The following is a 16,469-nucleotide window of genomic DNA, read 5'->3' as shown; positions in this document are numbered from 1 at the left end:
TCAAGTGGCATACAAACTTTGAAGTGCTGTTTTCATTGTTGTGGTGCTAATAGTATAATGGTGGTTGAACTCTGGAATATTCTCAGAGCAATAACAGTGACAGTAGCGCTCAATTACTGAGTGCTCCTGGTGTGCCAAGCCAGGGTTTTCCAGATTTCTGAGGCCTGCATCCCTGGGGAAGATCAGGTCCTGTTCCATCTCTAGGAATCCACGGCAGGGTAGGCAATTCAGATCCTGGAATAATCTTTAAGAAGTTTGGGATCGGAACTTTTTTTTTTTTTTGAGACAGAGTTTTCCTCTGTCACCCAGGCTGGAGTGCAATGGCATGATCATCTAGGCTCACTGCAACCTCCGCCTCCCGGGTTCAAGTGATTCTTGTGCCTCAGCCTCCTGAGTAGCTGGGACTACAGGCACGCACCACGATGCCTGGCTAATTTTTGTATTTTTAGTATAGTTGAGGTTTCACCATGTTGGCCAGACTGATTTTGAACTCCTGGCCTCAAATGATCTGCCTGCCTCGGCCTCCCAGAGTGCTGGATTATAGGCGTGAGCCACAGTGCCCACCCCACAGGATGTGTTTCTAATGGCTCACGATCTTATGCTCTGCTGGAACTGCCCATTGGCTCCACTTTTTGGGTTCAGGACGACTCCATTGCTGACGAGTACACTGTGGACATCATGGGGAACCTGCTGTGCCACTTGCCGGCAGCCATCATTGACAGGGGGATCTCCCCCAGGGCTTGGGCGACTGCTCTACACGGCCTCAGAGACTGCCCAGACCTCAACCCTGAGCAAAAGGCTGCAGTGAGGCTCAAGCTCCTGGGACAGTACGGGTAAGGAGTGGCTGGGCTTGGCTTTTGGGGGTGTGGTATGCTCTGTGGAGGCACACTCAACTTTGGCTCTCCTACCCTGCAAACAGCGTCTCTGGTTTAGGATGAGATAAAATTCTTATGCTTATTTTGGAAATGCGACCTTTCTTCTTTTGGCTTCAGATTTTTTTTTTTTTTTTGAGACGGAGTCTCGCTCTGTGGCCAGGCTGGAGTGCAGTGGTGCGACCTCGGCTCACTGCAACCTCTGACTCCCTGGTTCAAGCAATTCTCCTGCCTCAGCCTCCTGAGTAGCTGGGATTACAGGCATGTGCCACCACACCCAGCTAATTTTTGTGTTTTTAGTAGAGACGGGGTTTCACCATGTTGGCCAGGATGGTCTCGATCTCCTGACCTCGTGATCCACCCGCCTCGGCCTCCCAAAGTGCTGGGATTACAGGCATGAGCCACCGCGCTTGGCCTTGGCTTCAGGTTTGCTGTAAAGTGGAATCAATAGTAGCTGCCCTATAAATCTCAAAGAGTTGTTACTTACACAGCTTGGCATATGAAGGGGAAATCTGGAAAAGGCGGCCCTTTACAGATGCAAGGTAGTGGTATTATTATTAGTATAAAGACTATTTTTTTTTTTTTTTGAAATGGGGTCTCTCTCTGTCACCCAGGCTAGAGTGCTGTGGCACAGTAATGGCTCACTGCAGCCTCTGCCTCCCTGGGCTCAGGTGATCTTCCCACCTCAGCCTCCCAAGTAGCTGAGACCACAGGTGCACATCACCGTACCCAGCTAATTTTTTAATTTTTTTTTTAAGGGATGGAATTTCACCATGTTGCCTAGGTGGGTCTTGAACTCCTGGGCTCAAGGGATTCACCCACCTAAGCCTCCCACAGTGTTGGAATTATAGGTATGGGCCACCATGCCTGACCCTAGAGACTATTTTTAAGACTAGTTTTAGGTTCTCAGAAAAATGGAGAGGATAGAGATTTCCCATATCCCTCTGACCCTGTACACGCATAAGCTCCGCATGATCAATATCCCCCACCAAAGTTGTACATTTATTAGAACTGATGAACCTATGTTGACATTATCGTCATTGGATTCTCATTATCATCCAAAGTCCATATTTTACATTAGGGTTCACTCTTGGTGCTTCACATTCTATGGGTTCAGACAAGTATATAATAACATGTATTCACCATTATAGTATCATACGGAGTATTTTCACTGCCCTAAAAATCCTTCCGGGCTTTGCCTGTTCATTCCTCCCCCACTCCTAATTCCTGGCAACCACTGATACTTTTGCCTTTTCTAGAATATCATATATTTGGAAGCATACAGTAGATAGCCTTTTCAGATAGACTTCTTTCACTTAGTAATATGCACTTAAGTTTTCTCCAGGTCCTTTTTTGACTTGATAGCTCATTTCTTTTTAGTGCTGAATAATATTTCATTCTCTTAATGAACCACAGTTTAGCCATTCATGTACAGAAGGACATTTGTTTGCTTCCAAGTTTTGGCAATTATGGATAAAGCTGCTATCAACATCCATATACAGGTTTTCATGTAGACGTAAGTTTTCAACTCCTTTGCGTAAATACCAAAGAGTGTGTTTGCTGGGTTATATGGCAAAAACATGTTTGCTTTTGTAAGAAGCCAACAAAATGTCTTCCAAAGTGGCTGTATGATTTTGCATTCCCACCAGCTGTCACTGCTAATTGGGCAGACCTCCTTTAGAGATGTCACCAAAGATAGTGTAATGCTCTTCACTGTAGGCATTTATGATCTATATAAGAACAACAGTGGATTCTGGGTCAGTGCTTTTATTTCATCCTGCCAAGTTCAAGAGAAAGTTTTTTTCTTATTCTAAGAGAAGATTGTTATGGTAAATTAAAAGGAAGAAATATATAATTACTCTTTTATTGAAGAGGGGGAAGAAGGAAACACTGTGATGTAAATGGCAGAAATTCAATAATTTAATTCAAACTAAACAGAATGGGAATGTATTGAATTCAGGAATGGAATGTAACGGGAAACTCACTGGTGGTCTTCAGGCGTGGCTGAATCCAGTGTCTCAAATGATATCATCAGGAATACATTCCTCCCATCCCTCAGCTCTGTGTTCCTTGGTGTGGTCTTTACTTTTTCCACTTGGTAATATGAATGTCCTCCAATTTCCTCTTTACTGCCAGAGATACCAGAGAAAGGAGAGCTTCTCTGATAGTTCCATCAAAATTCCCAGGGATGACTCTGATTGGTCAGCCTGCATCACATGACAATTTTCTTGGTCAAGGAAGTAGGACCATGTGATTGACAGTTTCTCTGAGTATAAGACAATCTGTTCCTGAAAGAAAAGGGTGCTGGGGGAAAAGGCAACAGATGTCCACCACAGCATGTTTTTTCACTTTAGTGGTTATTATCTCTTTTTAGATTCCCTCAGCACTGGACAGCCGAGACCACGAAGGACTTGGGACCCTTTCTAGTACTTTTCTCAGGAGATGAATTAAGCTCTATAGCCACAAAGGTAATGTTGTGCTCCATCTTAAGAAAGCTGAAGGAGTTTGAAGGGGAGAGAAAGTGTGGTCAGTTATACAGCATTGGGTTTACTGCTGTCTATGGTTCTGGAAGCTTCCTCCCTGCCTCAAAGGGCTAAGATGTTTCCAGCTCCATTCCAGGATGTGCAAGTTTCTGGAAAAGGGAGTGAGGCCCACAGCTAAATGAACTCAGGCCCTTTTGTGTGTCCCCCCAGGCAGATGTGTGCAGACAGTTGTTACTTAGCTACCACTCTGCTATTAGTGTGCATCTCACACGCACGCCTGTTCTGGCTCTCACACTGGCTGGTGCCCTATGCACATGTATGTCCAGTGTATGCAATCACATGTGCAAACACATTTAATCCAATAACAAGTCTTTATTGATCATTACATTTGGGCATGACACTTTTCTTGGAGTAAGGCTCCAGAAGTTAGGCAGTCTAGGCCAAGGGACATGCAAAATAAGCATGAATTGGTCATTTTTGCTGCATAACAAAGCCACACAATCTCAAGGGCATAAAACAATTCACATATGTTTCTTGCTGCCTGATTTGTGGGTCACTGCGGCAGCCCTGCTCCATAAGGCTGCCTTTGGAGCCCAGCCTCTAGAACTTGTTCTTCTCACCATGAAGGTGTGAAACTACCAAAAAGGGAAAGGATAAGTACAATTCTCCTTAAGTCCTAGGCTGGAAATTGGCATGCTATCACTTCTGCTACACTCCAATGGCCAAAGTAAGTTACATGACCAAGACCAACTTTAATGGGGCAGGAAGGAGTTTCCTTCCATGGAGGTAGAGGGTAGGAAAGGAGTGAATGTTTGCTGAACGATAATCAGATCCCTCACGAAGCACATCCACACACTCTCATACCTGCACTTGCAGGTGCCAGGTGCACATGGTCACACAAGCTCAGCAGGGCCTGAACACACAGAACATCACCTAGGATCCTGCATGTGCAGCACACATTCTGAAGTGCAGTCACAGTAAAATCATATTCTGGATGTCCAGACATATAAACAGTTGATGCACAAATGTTTATTTTTATTTTATTATTTTATTTTATTTTGAGATGGAGTCTCCCTCTGTTGCCCAGGCTGGAGTATAGTGATGCAATCTCGGCTCACTGCAACCTCCGCCTCCCAGGTTCAAGTGATTCTCCTGCCTCAGCTTCCCTAGTAGCTGGGATTACAGGCGCCTGGCACTATGCCCAGTGAATTTTTATATTTTTAGTAGATACCGGGTTTCACCGTGTTGGCCAGCCTGGTCTTGAACTCCTGACCTCAAGTGATCTGCCCACCTCGGCCTCCCAAGTGCTGGGATTACAGGCATGAGCCACCATGCCTGGCCCTGTTGTACAAATGTTATATATCCATCTATTTTTTTTCCTTCCTTGTTTTTCTTATGTTTAGATGTTTATTATTATTTTTATTTTTCTATAAGTTATTGGGGAATGAGTGGTGTTTGGTTACATGAGTAAGTTCTTTAGTGGTGATTTGTGAGATTTTGGTGCACCCATCACCTGAGCAGTACACACTGCACCATATTTGTAGTCTTTTATCCCTTGCCCCCTCCCACTCTTCCATCCAAGTCCCCAAAGTCCATTTTATCATTCTTATGCCTTTGGGTCCTCATAGTTTAGCTCCCACATATCAGTGAGAACATCCATATATCTATCTAATCTTAAAAAAATCAACTTCTGAAATTGAAAAAGTCTTGTATCAACACTGTGAAATCTCAAAAACACAGTGTAGAGTTAAAAAAAAAACCCAGATTGCAAAAGAATATCTATAGTAGGATACAAAGTAAATAAATAAATACTAGCTGAATTAATTTAAAGCAAACGTAAACCGAGTTTATATGTAAGAGAAGTGTAAAAGTGAATGCCAAATTCAGAGTGACAGTTACTTCTGGGGAAGGAGGAAGGCAAAGAGTGAAGGAGGGACTTATTATTTATATTGTGATGTTTTATTTCTTAAGCTGGGTTGTGAGGACATGGGTGTTTTGTTGTATTATTCTGTATACTCTTTTTTTAAATACTGGAAATGTTTAATAAAACAAGTAATACATGCTCCTGGTTAACAAATCCCAATTGCACCAAAAGTAATAGGATGAGAAGCAAGTCTCCCTCCCACCCCAGACTTCTAGTTCCCTAGCCTCCCTCTTCAGAGGGCAATTGCTGTCCCCAGTCTCTTCTGCATCCTTTCAGAAAAATCCTGACTACCTATATAATGAGTTTTACATAGGTATAAAAATACCTATATAACAAGCCTTGCCAACATGGCGAAACCCTGTCTCTACTAAAAACACAAGAGCATATACATACTTTTCTTTAAAAAATACAAAATGGAAAATACCGTTCACTCCGCTATGCACATTGCTTTCTAAAAGTTAACCGTCTTAGAGCAGTTGCTTTCAGCCTTAGCTTCGCATTAGAATCACCTGGGGAGATTCCAAGATGGACCAATCCATGGTATCCAGCCCAGACTGAGTCAGAATCTTTAGGGGCTGGCTCTGGGTGTCCCAGGTGACTCTTACGTACAGCCAGGGTTGAGAACTACTGGCCTAGACTGTGACTCTAATTCTGAAGATGAGACTAGAAAGGGGAGCTGCATAGGCTGAGAGACTTTCTCTCTGGGTGAGCTGGGACCCAGTGAGGCATAGCTGTTTGTAGAGCTTGATGAATTATCTGGGCCCATGGACAGGCCTCCTAATAATATACCAAGTTGGCTGGACACGGTGGCTCACACCTATAATCCCAGCACTTTGGGAGGCTGAGACGGGCAGATCACGAGGTCAGAAGCTCAAGACCATCCTGGCTAACAAGGTGAAACCCTGTCTCTACTAAAAGTACAAAAATTAGCCAGGCGTGTTGGCAGGTGCCTGTAGTCCCAGCTACTCGGGAGGCTGAGGCAGGAGAATGGCGTGAACCCAGGAGGCGGAGCTTGCAGTGAGCCGAGATCGTGCCACTGCACTCCAGCCTGGGTGACAGAGCGAGACTCCGTCAAAAAAAAAAAAAAAAAAAAAAAAATCCCAAGTCTTGACAAAGTGCATTCATTCTAGATGAGAAATGGCACTTTCTCCAAGGAAACCCAAAGTCCCCTAAGTCCCCTCATTGCTAGTCTCCACCCAGAATGTTGAGACAACCCTTTTTCACCTCCTTTTCATGACAAATGTTGTGTTAGGCAATTCTTTCTTTCTTTTTTTCTTTTCTTTTTTCTTTTTTTTTTTAGACGGAGTCTTGCTCTGTTGCCCAGGCTGGAGTGCAATGGCACGATCTCAGCTCACTGCAACCTCTGCCTCCTGGGTTCAAGTGATTCTCCTGCCTCAGCCTCCCGAGTAGCTGGGATTACAGGCATATACCACCACGCCCAGCTAATTTTTGTATTTTTTGTAGAGACAGGGTATTACCATGTTGGCCAGGCTGGTCTCGAACCCCTGACATCAGGTATCTGCCCGCTTGGGCCTCCCAAAGTGCTAGGATTACAGATGTGAGCCACCTCACCTGACCTGTGTTAGGCAATTTTTGCATTGCTATAAAGAAATACCTGAGACTGGGTAATTTATAAAGAAAGGAGGTTTACATGGAATACTATGTGGCCATAAAAAAGAATGAGATCGTGTTCTTTGCAGGGACATGGATGGAGCTGGAGGCCATCATCCTTAGCAAACTAATGCAGGAACAGAAAACCAAATACCGCATGTTCTCACTTACAAGTGGGAGCTAAATGATGAGAACACATTGTCACATAGAATGGAACAGCAGACACTGGGGCCTATTGGAGAGTGAAGGGTGGGAGGAGGGAAAGGATCAGGAAAAATAACTAATGGGTACTGGGCTGAATACCTGGGTGATGAAATAATTTGTACAACAAACCTCCATGACACAAGCTTACCTATGTAACAAACCTGCCATGTACCCCTGAACTTAAAATAAAAGTTAAATTAAAAAAAAAAAAAGGGCCGGGCGCAGTGGCTCACGCCTGTAATCCCAGCACTTTGGGAGGCCAAGGCAGGCGGATCACGAGGTCAGGAGATCCAGACCATCCTGGCTAACACGGTGAAACCCCGTCTCTACTAAAAAATACAAAAAATTAGCTGGGCATGGTGGCGGGCGCCTGTAGTCCCAGCTACTCGGGAGGCTGAGGCAGGAGAATGGCGTGAACCCAGGAGGCGGAGCTTGCAGTGAGCCGAGATTGCGCCACTGCACTCCAGCCTGGGCGACACAGCGAGACTCTGTCTCCAAAAGAAAAAAAAAAAAGGCCAGGCACAGTGGCAGTGGCTCACACCTATAATCCTAGCACTTTGGGAGGCCGAGGTGGGTGAATCACTTGAGGCCAGGAGTTTGAGACCAGCCAGGCCAAGAGAGTGAAACCCTGTCTACACTAAAAATAAAAAAAAAATTAGCCTGGCTTGGTGTTGCATGCCTGTAATCCCAGCTACTCAGGAGGCTCAGGCACGAGAATTACTTGAGCCTGGGAGGTGGAGGTTGCCGTGAGTGGAGATCACACCGCTGTACTCCAGCTTGAGCAAAAGAGAGAGACTCTGTTTGAAAAGAAAAAAAAAAGACAAGAAAAGAGGATTGATTGGCTCATGGCTCTGCAGACTGTACAGGAAGTATGATGCTGGCATCTGCCCAGCTTCTGGGAAGGCCTCAGTAAACTTACAATCATGGCGGAAGGCGAAGGGGTAGGAGGCATGTCTTACTTGGCCGACGCAGGAGCAAGAGAGTGATGGGGGAGGTGCTACATGCATTTAAACAACAAGATCTCGAGAGAATGCATGCACTATTGTGAGGACAGTATCAAGGGGATTGTATTTAACCATTCATGAGAAATCTGCCCCCATGATCCAATCACCTCTCACTCGGCCCCACCTCCAACACTGGGGATTACATTTCAATATGAGATTTGGGTGGGGTACACATCCAAACTATATCAAATATAAAGTTTAGCAAAAACTTTGAAACAGCACCAAACCAAAAAAGGGGTAGGTACACATACTTTTTTTTTTGTTTTTTTTCTGAGACAGGGTTTTTATTCCCATCGCCCAGGCTGGAGTGCAGTGGCATGCTCTGGACTCACTACAAACTCCGCCTCCTGGACTCAAGTGATCCTTCTGCCTCAGTCTCCTAAGTGGCTGGGATGACAGGCTCATGCCACCACGCCTGGCTAATTTTTGTATTTTTAGTAGAGATGGGGTTTCACCATGTTGGCCAGCCCAGTCTTGAGCTCCTGACCTCAAGTGATTTGCCCACCTCGACCTCCCAAAATGCTGGGATTACAGGTATGAGCCACCACACCTGGCCTAATCTACATTTTTTGCCGATATTACCAGATTGCTCTGCTAATAGTGCACAATTTGACAGTCCCACAGAAAAATGAATGTGCCCAGCATTAAGTATTAGCACTTTATTTTATTTTTGACAATCTGGTGAAAAGTGATGTACTTATGTTTTTTAGACTTTATTGGATTTTTATTGGTTGAGTATCATTTTATAGGATTCTTTATAGAGACCACATTAGTGGGACGAGGGATTACATTTATATGAGAAGTTGCTATAACAAAGAATGAAGGCAGTAAGTAGTGCGACAGTTTCAACTCTGATTTCAATCTGTATTTAAGGGGTTTTAATTATATTCCTCTTCTTTTATCTTCTCTCACACAGTTTCCTGACATCCTTCTACAAGCAGCTTCCAAGATGGTCATGACTCTGCCCCCTAAAGAATTCCTCTGGGCTGTCTTTGAATCTGTTCGGAACAGCAGTGAAAAGATCCCCAGCTCTGACCCTATACTTGGTGAGTGTTTCCAGGGTATCTGAGCCACTGCTGGGATAGCAATGTTTTGGGCAGGGTCCCTGACATCAAGAGGCCTCCTTATGCAGGGAACTGGATGAAATGTCTGCAAAGCAATAGAATGACAAAATCTATAGGCAAAAGAATTACACTTTGGGTCAGGTGCGGTTGCTCAAGCCTGTAATCCTAGCACTTTGTGAGGCTGAGGCAGGCAGATCACTTGAAGTCAGCAGTTCGAGACCAGCCTGGCCAACATGGCGAAACCCTGTCTCTACTAAAAACACAAAAATTAGCCAGGCATGGTGGTGAGTGCCTGTAGTCCCAGCTACTCAGGAGGCTGAGGCTTGAGGATTGCTTGAACCCAGGAGGAGAAGGTTGCAGTGAGCTGAGATGGCACCACTGCACTCCAGCCTGGGTGACAGCAAGACTCTGTCTCAAAAAAAAAAAAAAAAAAAAGAGTTACACTTTTGTAAAGTGACCTGGAATCATGTCCCATACTCCATACCCAGGCTAGTAGGTTTAATGCGTGAATATGTGTAACAAACATTTCAGTAGGATTGACTTAAAGGACCAACATGGGTTAGTGGTTTAACATAGCAGTGACAGGGCTGGGCTGGCTAGATTTCACTCCTGAGTCTGCCACTTACTGGCTGTGTGGCTTTGGGTAAGCTCTTTAACCTCTGTGTGCCTCAGTTTTCATCCTTTATCAAATGGGGATAATGAAAGTCTCCACCTCACTGGGTTATTGTGAGAATTAATGGGTTTAAACCCAGAAACATGTTTATAGGAATGCCTGGCATGTAGCAGATCTTTAATAAGTATTAGATATTTTTAAAATTTGATTTTTTTTTATTTTTTGAGATGGAGTCTCGCTGGAGTGTCACCCAGGCAGGAGTACAATGGCATGATCTCAGCCCACTGCAACCTCCACCTCCCAGATTCCAGCAACTCTCCTGCCTCAGCCTCCTGACTAGCTTGGATTATAGGCATGTGCCACCATGCCTGGCTAAGTTTTGTACTATTAGTAAAGATGGGGTTTCACCATGTTGGCCAGGCTGGTCTTGAACGCTGGCCTCAGGTGGTCCACCCACCTTGGCCTCCCGAAGTGCTGGGATTACAGGCGTGAGCCACTGCGCCCTGCCTAAAATTTGATTTTATAGAGGCAGGGCCTCACTCTGTCACCCAGGCTGGAGTGCAGTGGTGTAATCATGGCTCACTACAGCCTCGACCTCCTGGACTCAAGAGATCCTCCCACCTCAGCTTCACAAGTAGTTGGGACTACAGGCATGCACCGCCACATCTGGATAATTTTTAATTTTTTGTAGAGATAGGGTCTTGCTATGTTGCCCAGGCTGATCTTGAACTCTGAGCCTCAAGTGACCCTCCTGCCTTGGTCTCCCATAGTGCTGGGATTATAGATGTGAGCCACCATGCCTGTCCAAGTGTTAGATATTTTATTATCATTACCATACACCTACTAAGTGCAGACTGGGGCCAGGCATGAGGAGACAAAGTTAATCAGACCCAATGATAGTAGTTGACGGTCAGTGCTTGCTTTCATCCACCCAACAAATATTCATTAAGCACCAATTTTGTGAACAAAGAGCTTACTTTCAAATGGAGGGTAGCAAGACAATAAATTCCATACATAAGTAAAATATATGATATATTGTATGAAAAGTGCCAAGAAGGAAAATAAAGCAAGGGAATGGGCCACGAGTGTTGGGAGGGGGACTGTCATGTGAAAAGAGAATCATGAAGGAACGTCTCATTGAGAAGGTGACATTTGAATGAAGACCCAAGGGAGAGTGGGCCATGTGGATATTTTCAATTAGAGTCTTCCAGGCAGAGAATGCGACAGGATCACTTCCATGAGTGGGAGGTAAGGGCCAGTGTGTTTGGAGGGGAGTGAGAGATAAGGCCAGCCATGTAGGGACTGATAAAGAAAACCCTAATGACTTTGGCTTTTACTCTGGGTGGAGGCATCATGTGACATAGAGCAAAGAAGTGTCACAATTGGATTTATGTCTACCTTGGGTGATTATCCCTCAATGCATTATCTTGTTCTCCCGTTTTTTTTTTTTTCTTGGTGAATGTGGGGATTTTATTGGGTAATGGAGGTGGCTCTCAGTGGGATGGATGGGGAGCTAGAAAGGGGATGGAGTGGGAAGATGATCTTCCCCTGGAGTTTCGCTGTCCTGTGGCCAATCTCCTCTCCAACTGTCCCCAGCCAAACTCTTCTTGGCATTCAGACGTTCCTTTCTCTGCCATGCTGCTCTTCTGCTCCTCTTCTCTTCTATTCATCTGCTCATCTGTTTGTATGCTCATGGAGCCTGGTGTTTGGGGTTTACATGGGTACGAGATAGTGGGATGTGGCAGGCCAAAAGCTAACATTTGGGTGTGAAAACAGGAATGCCTATTCCCATTTAGGGCTGCACATTTCCAGGCTTAGGTGTTCTCTTGATTTTTAAATGAAGGAAACTGGGGCTTAGGAGACTAAGGGACTTGTCTAAAGTCACAGAGTTAGTAAATGGCAGTTCTTGGATTTGTACCCAAAGCTGGTGGTGACCACTACTGGCTCCCACTGCCCTCAAGGTCTAGCAGTCCATGTCATCATATTGCAGAGCTCTTACTATGTGCATGTGGTATACAAAAGTAAGGCTTTCCTTGCTCAGGGGAAGGAAGCTCTGGTATCAGTGCATAGTTTGAGTGTTCTTTAGTTGGTTCTGGGTATTAATTGCTGCTATGCTTTAGTGATTAATGGATTAGCAGAATTACTGCTTGGCTTTATATTAATTTGTGTGTGTGTGTGTGTGTGTGTGTGTGTGTTCACTCACTCCACAGATATTTGCTGAACACCTACTATGTACCAGGCTCTATTCTAAGCCCTGGACAGACACAGTGATAAGACCAAGTCCCTGATGTACTAGTCAACCATTCTGCCCTCTCTAGTTCTGTGCTATCACTGACGTTGTTTTCACTAGAGGGTGAGGTAGGGGTTGGCCTAGGGAACGACGGGTCTTTAGTCCTCTCTAAGTGGCTTATGATAAAGATGTTTGAGGACCACAACTGGCATCTTTGATCTGGTCTACTTTTGCCTCTTGATTGGAATGCAGTGAATTTCCATTGAAGGTGCAATGAGAAGAGAGAGGCCATGGGCTTGGGAAATGCCCTGGCCTCGGGTGGGGTTGGTGCATCTGTCAGCATCAGTGGTGGTCTGCTGCTAAGACAAGAAATCCAGGGTTGCTCTTAAGGATCCTAGAGTTTTCTCCCAGGTTGGGCACATCAGATCCAGCAAAGACAATATCTCATTTGCATGTTGGTTGGTAACTGGTTTGAGTAGGTAAGGTTCACGTTATTCAAAGACTGAAATGGATGTTTTTCCTGTTGCCAAGGGAAATGCAATGGGCTCATTTTTCTTTTCTCTTGGGATGGGAAAGCCACAACCCCCACTATGATTTTCATGGACAGCAACTCATCTTCCTGGTTTTTATTTTTTATTTTATTTTGACACAGGGTCTCACTGTTACCCAGGCTGGAGAGTAGTGGTGTGATCATGGCTCACTGCAGTCTTGACCTCCCAGGCTCAGGTGATCCTCCCACCTCAGCTTGCTGGGTAGCTGGGACTACAGGCATGTGCCACCATGCCCAGCTAATATTTTGTAGTTTTTTTTTTTTTAGAGGTGAGGTCTTGCCATGCTGCCCAGGCTGGTCTTGAATTCCTGGGCTCAAGTGATCCTTCTGCCTTGGCCTCCCAAAGTGCTGGGATTAAAGACATGTGCCACTGCGCAGCCCATCTTCCCATTTTTATAGGAAGGCTCCTTCATAGTTTTGGAACCTTTATGCTGGGTTGCAAACTCAAAGGCATAGGGGGTGAGATAGGCAACAGAAATTGTGTATTGAGTGCTTACTGTATGCGTGGCACTGTTCTAAGTGCTTTATATATAACACATTTAGTTTTCACAACCATCTTATGAGGCGATTTTATTTCCATTTTATAGACAAGAAAACTGAAATACAGAGAGGTTAAATAGCCTTGGATTTGAATAGAAAGTCAGGACTGTTCACCAACAGCTCTTACTGCCCTCAAGGAATTTGCAGTTTAATTGTAATGTTGCACCACTCCTAGTTTGTGCATATGGATGTGCAAAAAGCTGGCATTTCCATGACTTTGTTACCCAGTAATTAGCAAGAAATGGCAGAAGTGGGATTCAAACTGGTCCCTGGGCTCCTGCTCTCTGCTTTTACTCTGTAGTCGCTTCCATGCATAAATCTGACTGGCGAAGAATGTTACTCATTTCAATACACAGACTAACATTTCCTGAAATTCTGTTTCCTCTTCTCCTTCCCTGCATCTCCCCTTTGTTCAGGTTGCCATGGAGTCGTGGCCCCCTCTTCTGATGACATCTTCAAGTTGGCTGAAGCCAACGCCTGCTGGGCCCTGGAGGACCTGCGGTGCATGGAAGAAGACACATTCATCAGGACTGTGGAACTGCTGGGAGCTGTCCAGGGTTTCAGCCGGCCTCAGCTGATGACCCTGAAGGAGAAAGCAATACAGGTGAAGCCCACCTCAGGGAGGAAACGTTAAACAGAGGAAAAAAGAAAAACACCAAAATCAGTTCAGCATTTCTGCACATAGAGCCCTCCTCAAGGAGTTTTCACATACATCATCTTGAAATTTTACTGCGTCAGCTCAGTGATATTGTGATCTCCTTATCTGAGAAAGGAGGAAATTTCCAGTTCCTCCCTCTTAGGGCTGTGGCAGAGAATGGGATGAGATGTGTCTTGGCATCTAGCAGATGCTCAGTGAATCAAGTTCTGTGGATGTCCCAATGCCTCTGACCAAGGCGGCTTGCAGGAATTAGGCCTTTTATTCCTTCACCTGGAGAGCCCAAGCTGCTGCTCACAGCAGGTTTTCTCAGAGTCTGTTGCAAATTTGTCTGAGAATATAACAGAAAGGAGTAAAAAGAGGACTGGAAGTAGCTTTCCATCTTTAAGAAGGTCCCTTTGTTGGCTGGGTGCGGTGGCTTATGCCTGTAATCCCAACACTTTGGGAGGCCGAGGCGGGCGGATCACGGGAGGTCAGGAGCTCGAGACCAGGCTGGCCAACATGGTGAAACCCTGTCTCTACTCAAAATGCAAAAATCAGCCAGGCATGGTGTCATGTGCCTGTAGTTCCAGCTACTCAGGAGGGTGAGGTAGGAGAATGGCTTGAACCCGGGAGGTGGAGGTTGCAGTAAGCCAAGATTGCGCCAGTGCACTCTAGCCTGGGTGTCAGAGCTGAGACTTTGTCTCAAAAATGAATAAAAATAGGCTGGGTGCAGTGGCTCATGCCTGTAATCCCAGCACTTTGGGAGGTCAAGAGATCGAGACCAGCCTGGCCAACATGGTGAAATTCCATCTCTACTCAAAATGCAAAAATTAGCCGGGTGTGGTGGCATGCACCTGTAGTTCCAGCTACTCGGGAGGCTGAGGCAGGAGAATTGCTTGAACCCGGGAGGCGGAGGTTGCCGTGAGCCGAGATTGCGTCACTACACTCCAGCCTGGCGACAGAGCGAGACTCTGTCTCAAATAAATACATACATAAATAAATAAATAAAAGAAAAAGTCCCTTTGTGGCCTGGTTTAGCTTTTCTTTCTTTCTTCTTTTTTTTTTTTCTTTTAAGACAGAGTCTTGCTCTGTCGCACAGGCTGGAGTGCAGCAGCACAATCTGTGGTTCACTGCAAACTCTGCCTCTTGGGTTCAAGTGATTCTTGTGTCTCAGCCACCTGAGTAGCTGGGACTACAGGCACAAGCCACCATGCCTGGCTAATAATTGTATTTTAGTAGAGATGGGGTTTGTTTGGCCAGGCTTGTCTCAAACCCCTATCCTCAAGAGATCTGCTCACCTTGGCCTCCCACAGTGCTGGGATTACAGGCATGAGCCACTGCACCCAGCCCTGTTTTAGCTCTTTATATGGTTGTGGAATATCTAGTTACCCTCAAGGGTTAAACAATTCAATTTCTTAAAATTGTAAATATAACTGTATTTATGTATTATATGAGTACTTCAAGTTTATTGTAGAAAAGTCAGAAAATAATAAAGAAGAAAATCAGTGATAATCTTTTACTCACTGTTGATATTTTGATAAGCACTGATCAGCAGATAAGCACTGTTGATATTTTGGTATATTCACTTGAAGCTTACCAGACTCCAAAACTATGTGTATAAAAATATTATTTTATATATTTCATACATATATCTCATGTTTTACAAAAATGATATTACACTTACCTACTATTCAATAACTTGCTTTCTACACCCAACAACACAGACTGCATATTTTTTCATATCCAAAATGTAAATCCGTGTCAGTATTTTATTTATTTATTTTTTGAGATGGAGTTTTGTTCTTGTTGCCCAGGCTGGAGTACAATAGTGTGGTCTTGCCTTATTGCAACTTCTGCCTCCCAGGTTCAAGCAATTCTCCTGCCTCATCCTCCCAAGTAGCTGAGATTACAGGCATCTGCCACCATGCCCGGCTAATTTTTGTATTTTTAGTAGAGATGGGGTTTCACAATGTTGGCCAGGCTGGTCTCGAACTCCTGACCTCAAGTGATCTGTCTGCCTTGCCCTCCCAAAGTGTTGGGATTACAGGCGTGAGCCACTGCATCTAGCCTATATCAGCATTTTAGATAGCTTTGTAATACAATTAGCCTTCCATATCAATGGATTCCACATCTGCAGATTCAACCAACCTCAGGTAGAATGTATTTAGAAAAAACGCTCCAAATAACAATATAACAATAAAAAACAATACACATAAAAATACAGTAGCATTTTTGACACAACATTTTGTACATATTTGCATAACACTTACATTGCATCAGGTATTATAAGTAATCTAGAGATGATTTAAAGTATACAGGAGGATGTGCATGGATTATATGCAAATACTACACCATTTTATATAAGGGACTTGAATATCCGTGGATTTTGGTATCTTTAAGGAGTCCTGGAACCAATCCTTGGTGGAGGTATCTACAGGGGCAACTTCATTTTATTTATGGTTAGTTCTTATTTATTTAGCTAATTGTTAGACTTTCGGGTTGCATTAAAAAAAATGCCACAATGTATGCCTTTATACATATACTGTTGGGTACTTGTCTCATTTACTCAGGCTAAATTTCCAGAGGTAGAATTTCTGGGTCAAAGAATATAAATATGTTAAAAGCTTTTGATACAGATAGCCAAATTGCCCTCTCAAGAGCATGTACCAGCTTATATTCTCAACTACAACAAATGAGGATATCCCTTACCTTGTATCTTTCCAGTATCATAAATGAT

The 16,469-nt window shown here is 44.4% G+C and overlaps 1 protein-coding gene across 1 annotated transcript in view; it reads left to right on the top strand.

Moving 5' to 3' along the window:
* The window catches only part of OTOA (otoancorin), an 81,297-nt gene that overhangs the window by 47,851 nt on the left and 16,977 nt on the right, over positions 1–16,469 (top strand). The window contains 4 exon segments of the mRNA XM_024233703.3: positions 643–833; positions 3,247–3,340; positions 9,015–9,144; positions 13,512–13,699. Of these exon segments, the coding sequence (XP_024089471.2) occupies positions 643–833; positions 3,247–3,340; positions 9,015–9,144; positions 13,512–13,699 (603 nt within the window).

The sequence above is a fragment of the Pongo abelii genome, chromosome 18 (assembly GCF_028885655.2).
Source record: "Pongo abelii isolate AG06213 chromosome 18, NHGRI_mPonAbe1-v2.0_pri, whole genome shotgun sequence".
Classification (NCBI taxonomy): Eukaryota; Metazoa; Chordata; class Mammalia; order Primates; family Hominidae; genus Pongo; species Pongo abelii.
Note: the sequence above shows the minus strand (reverse complement) of the source record. Positions and strands in the feature narration are given on the sequence as shown.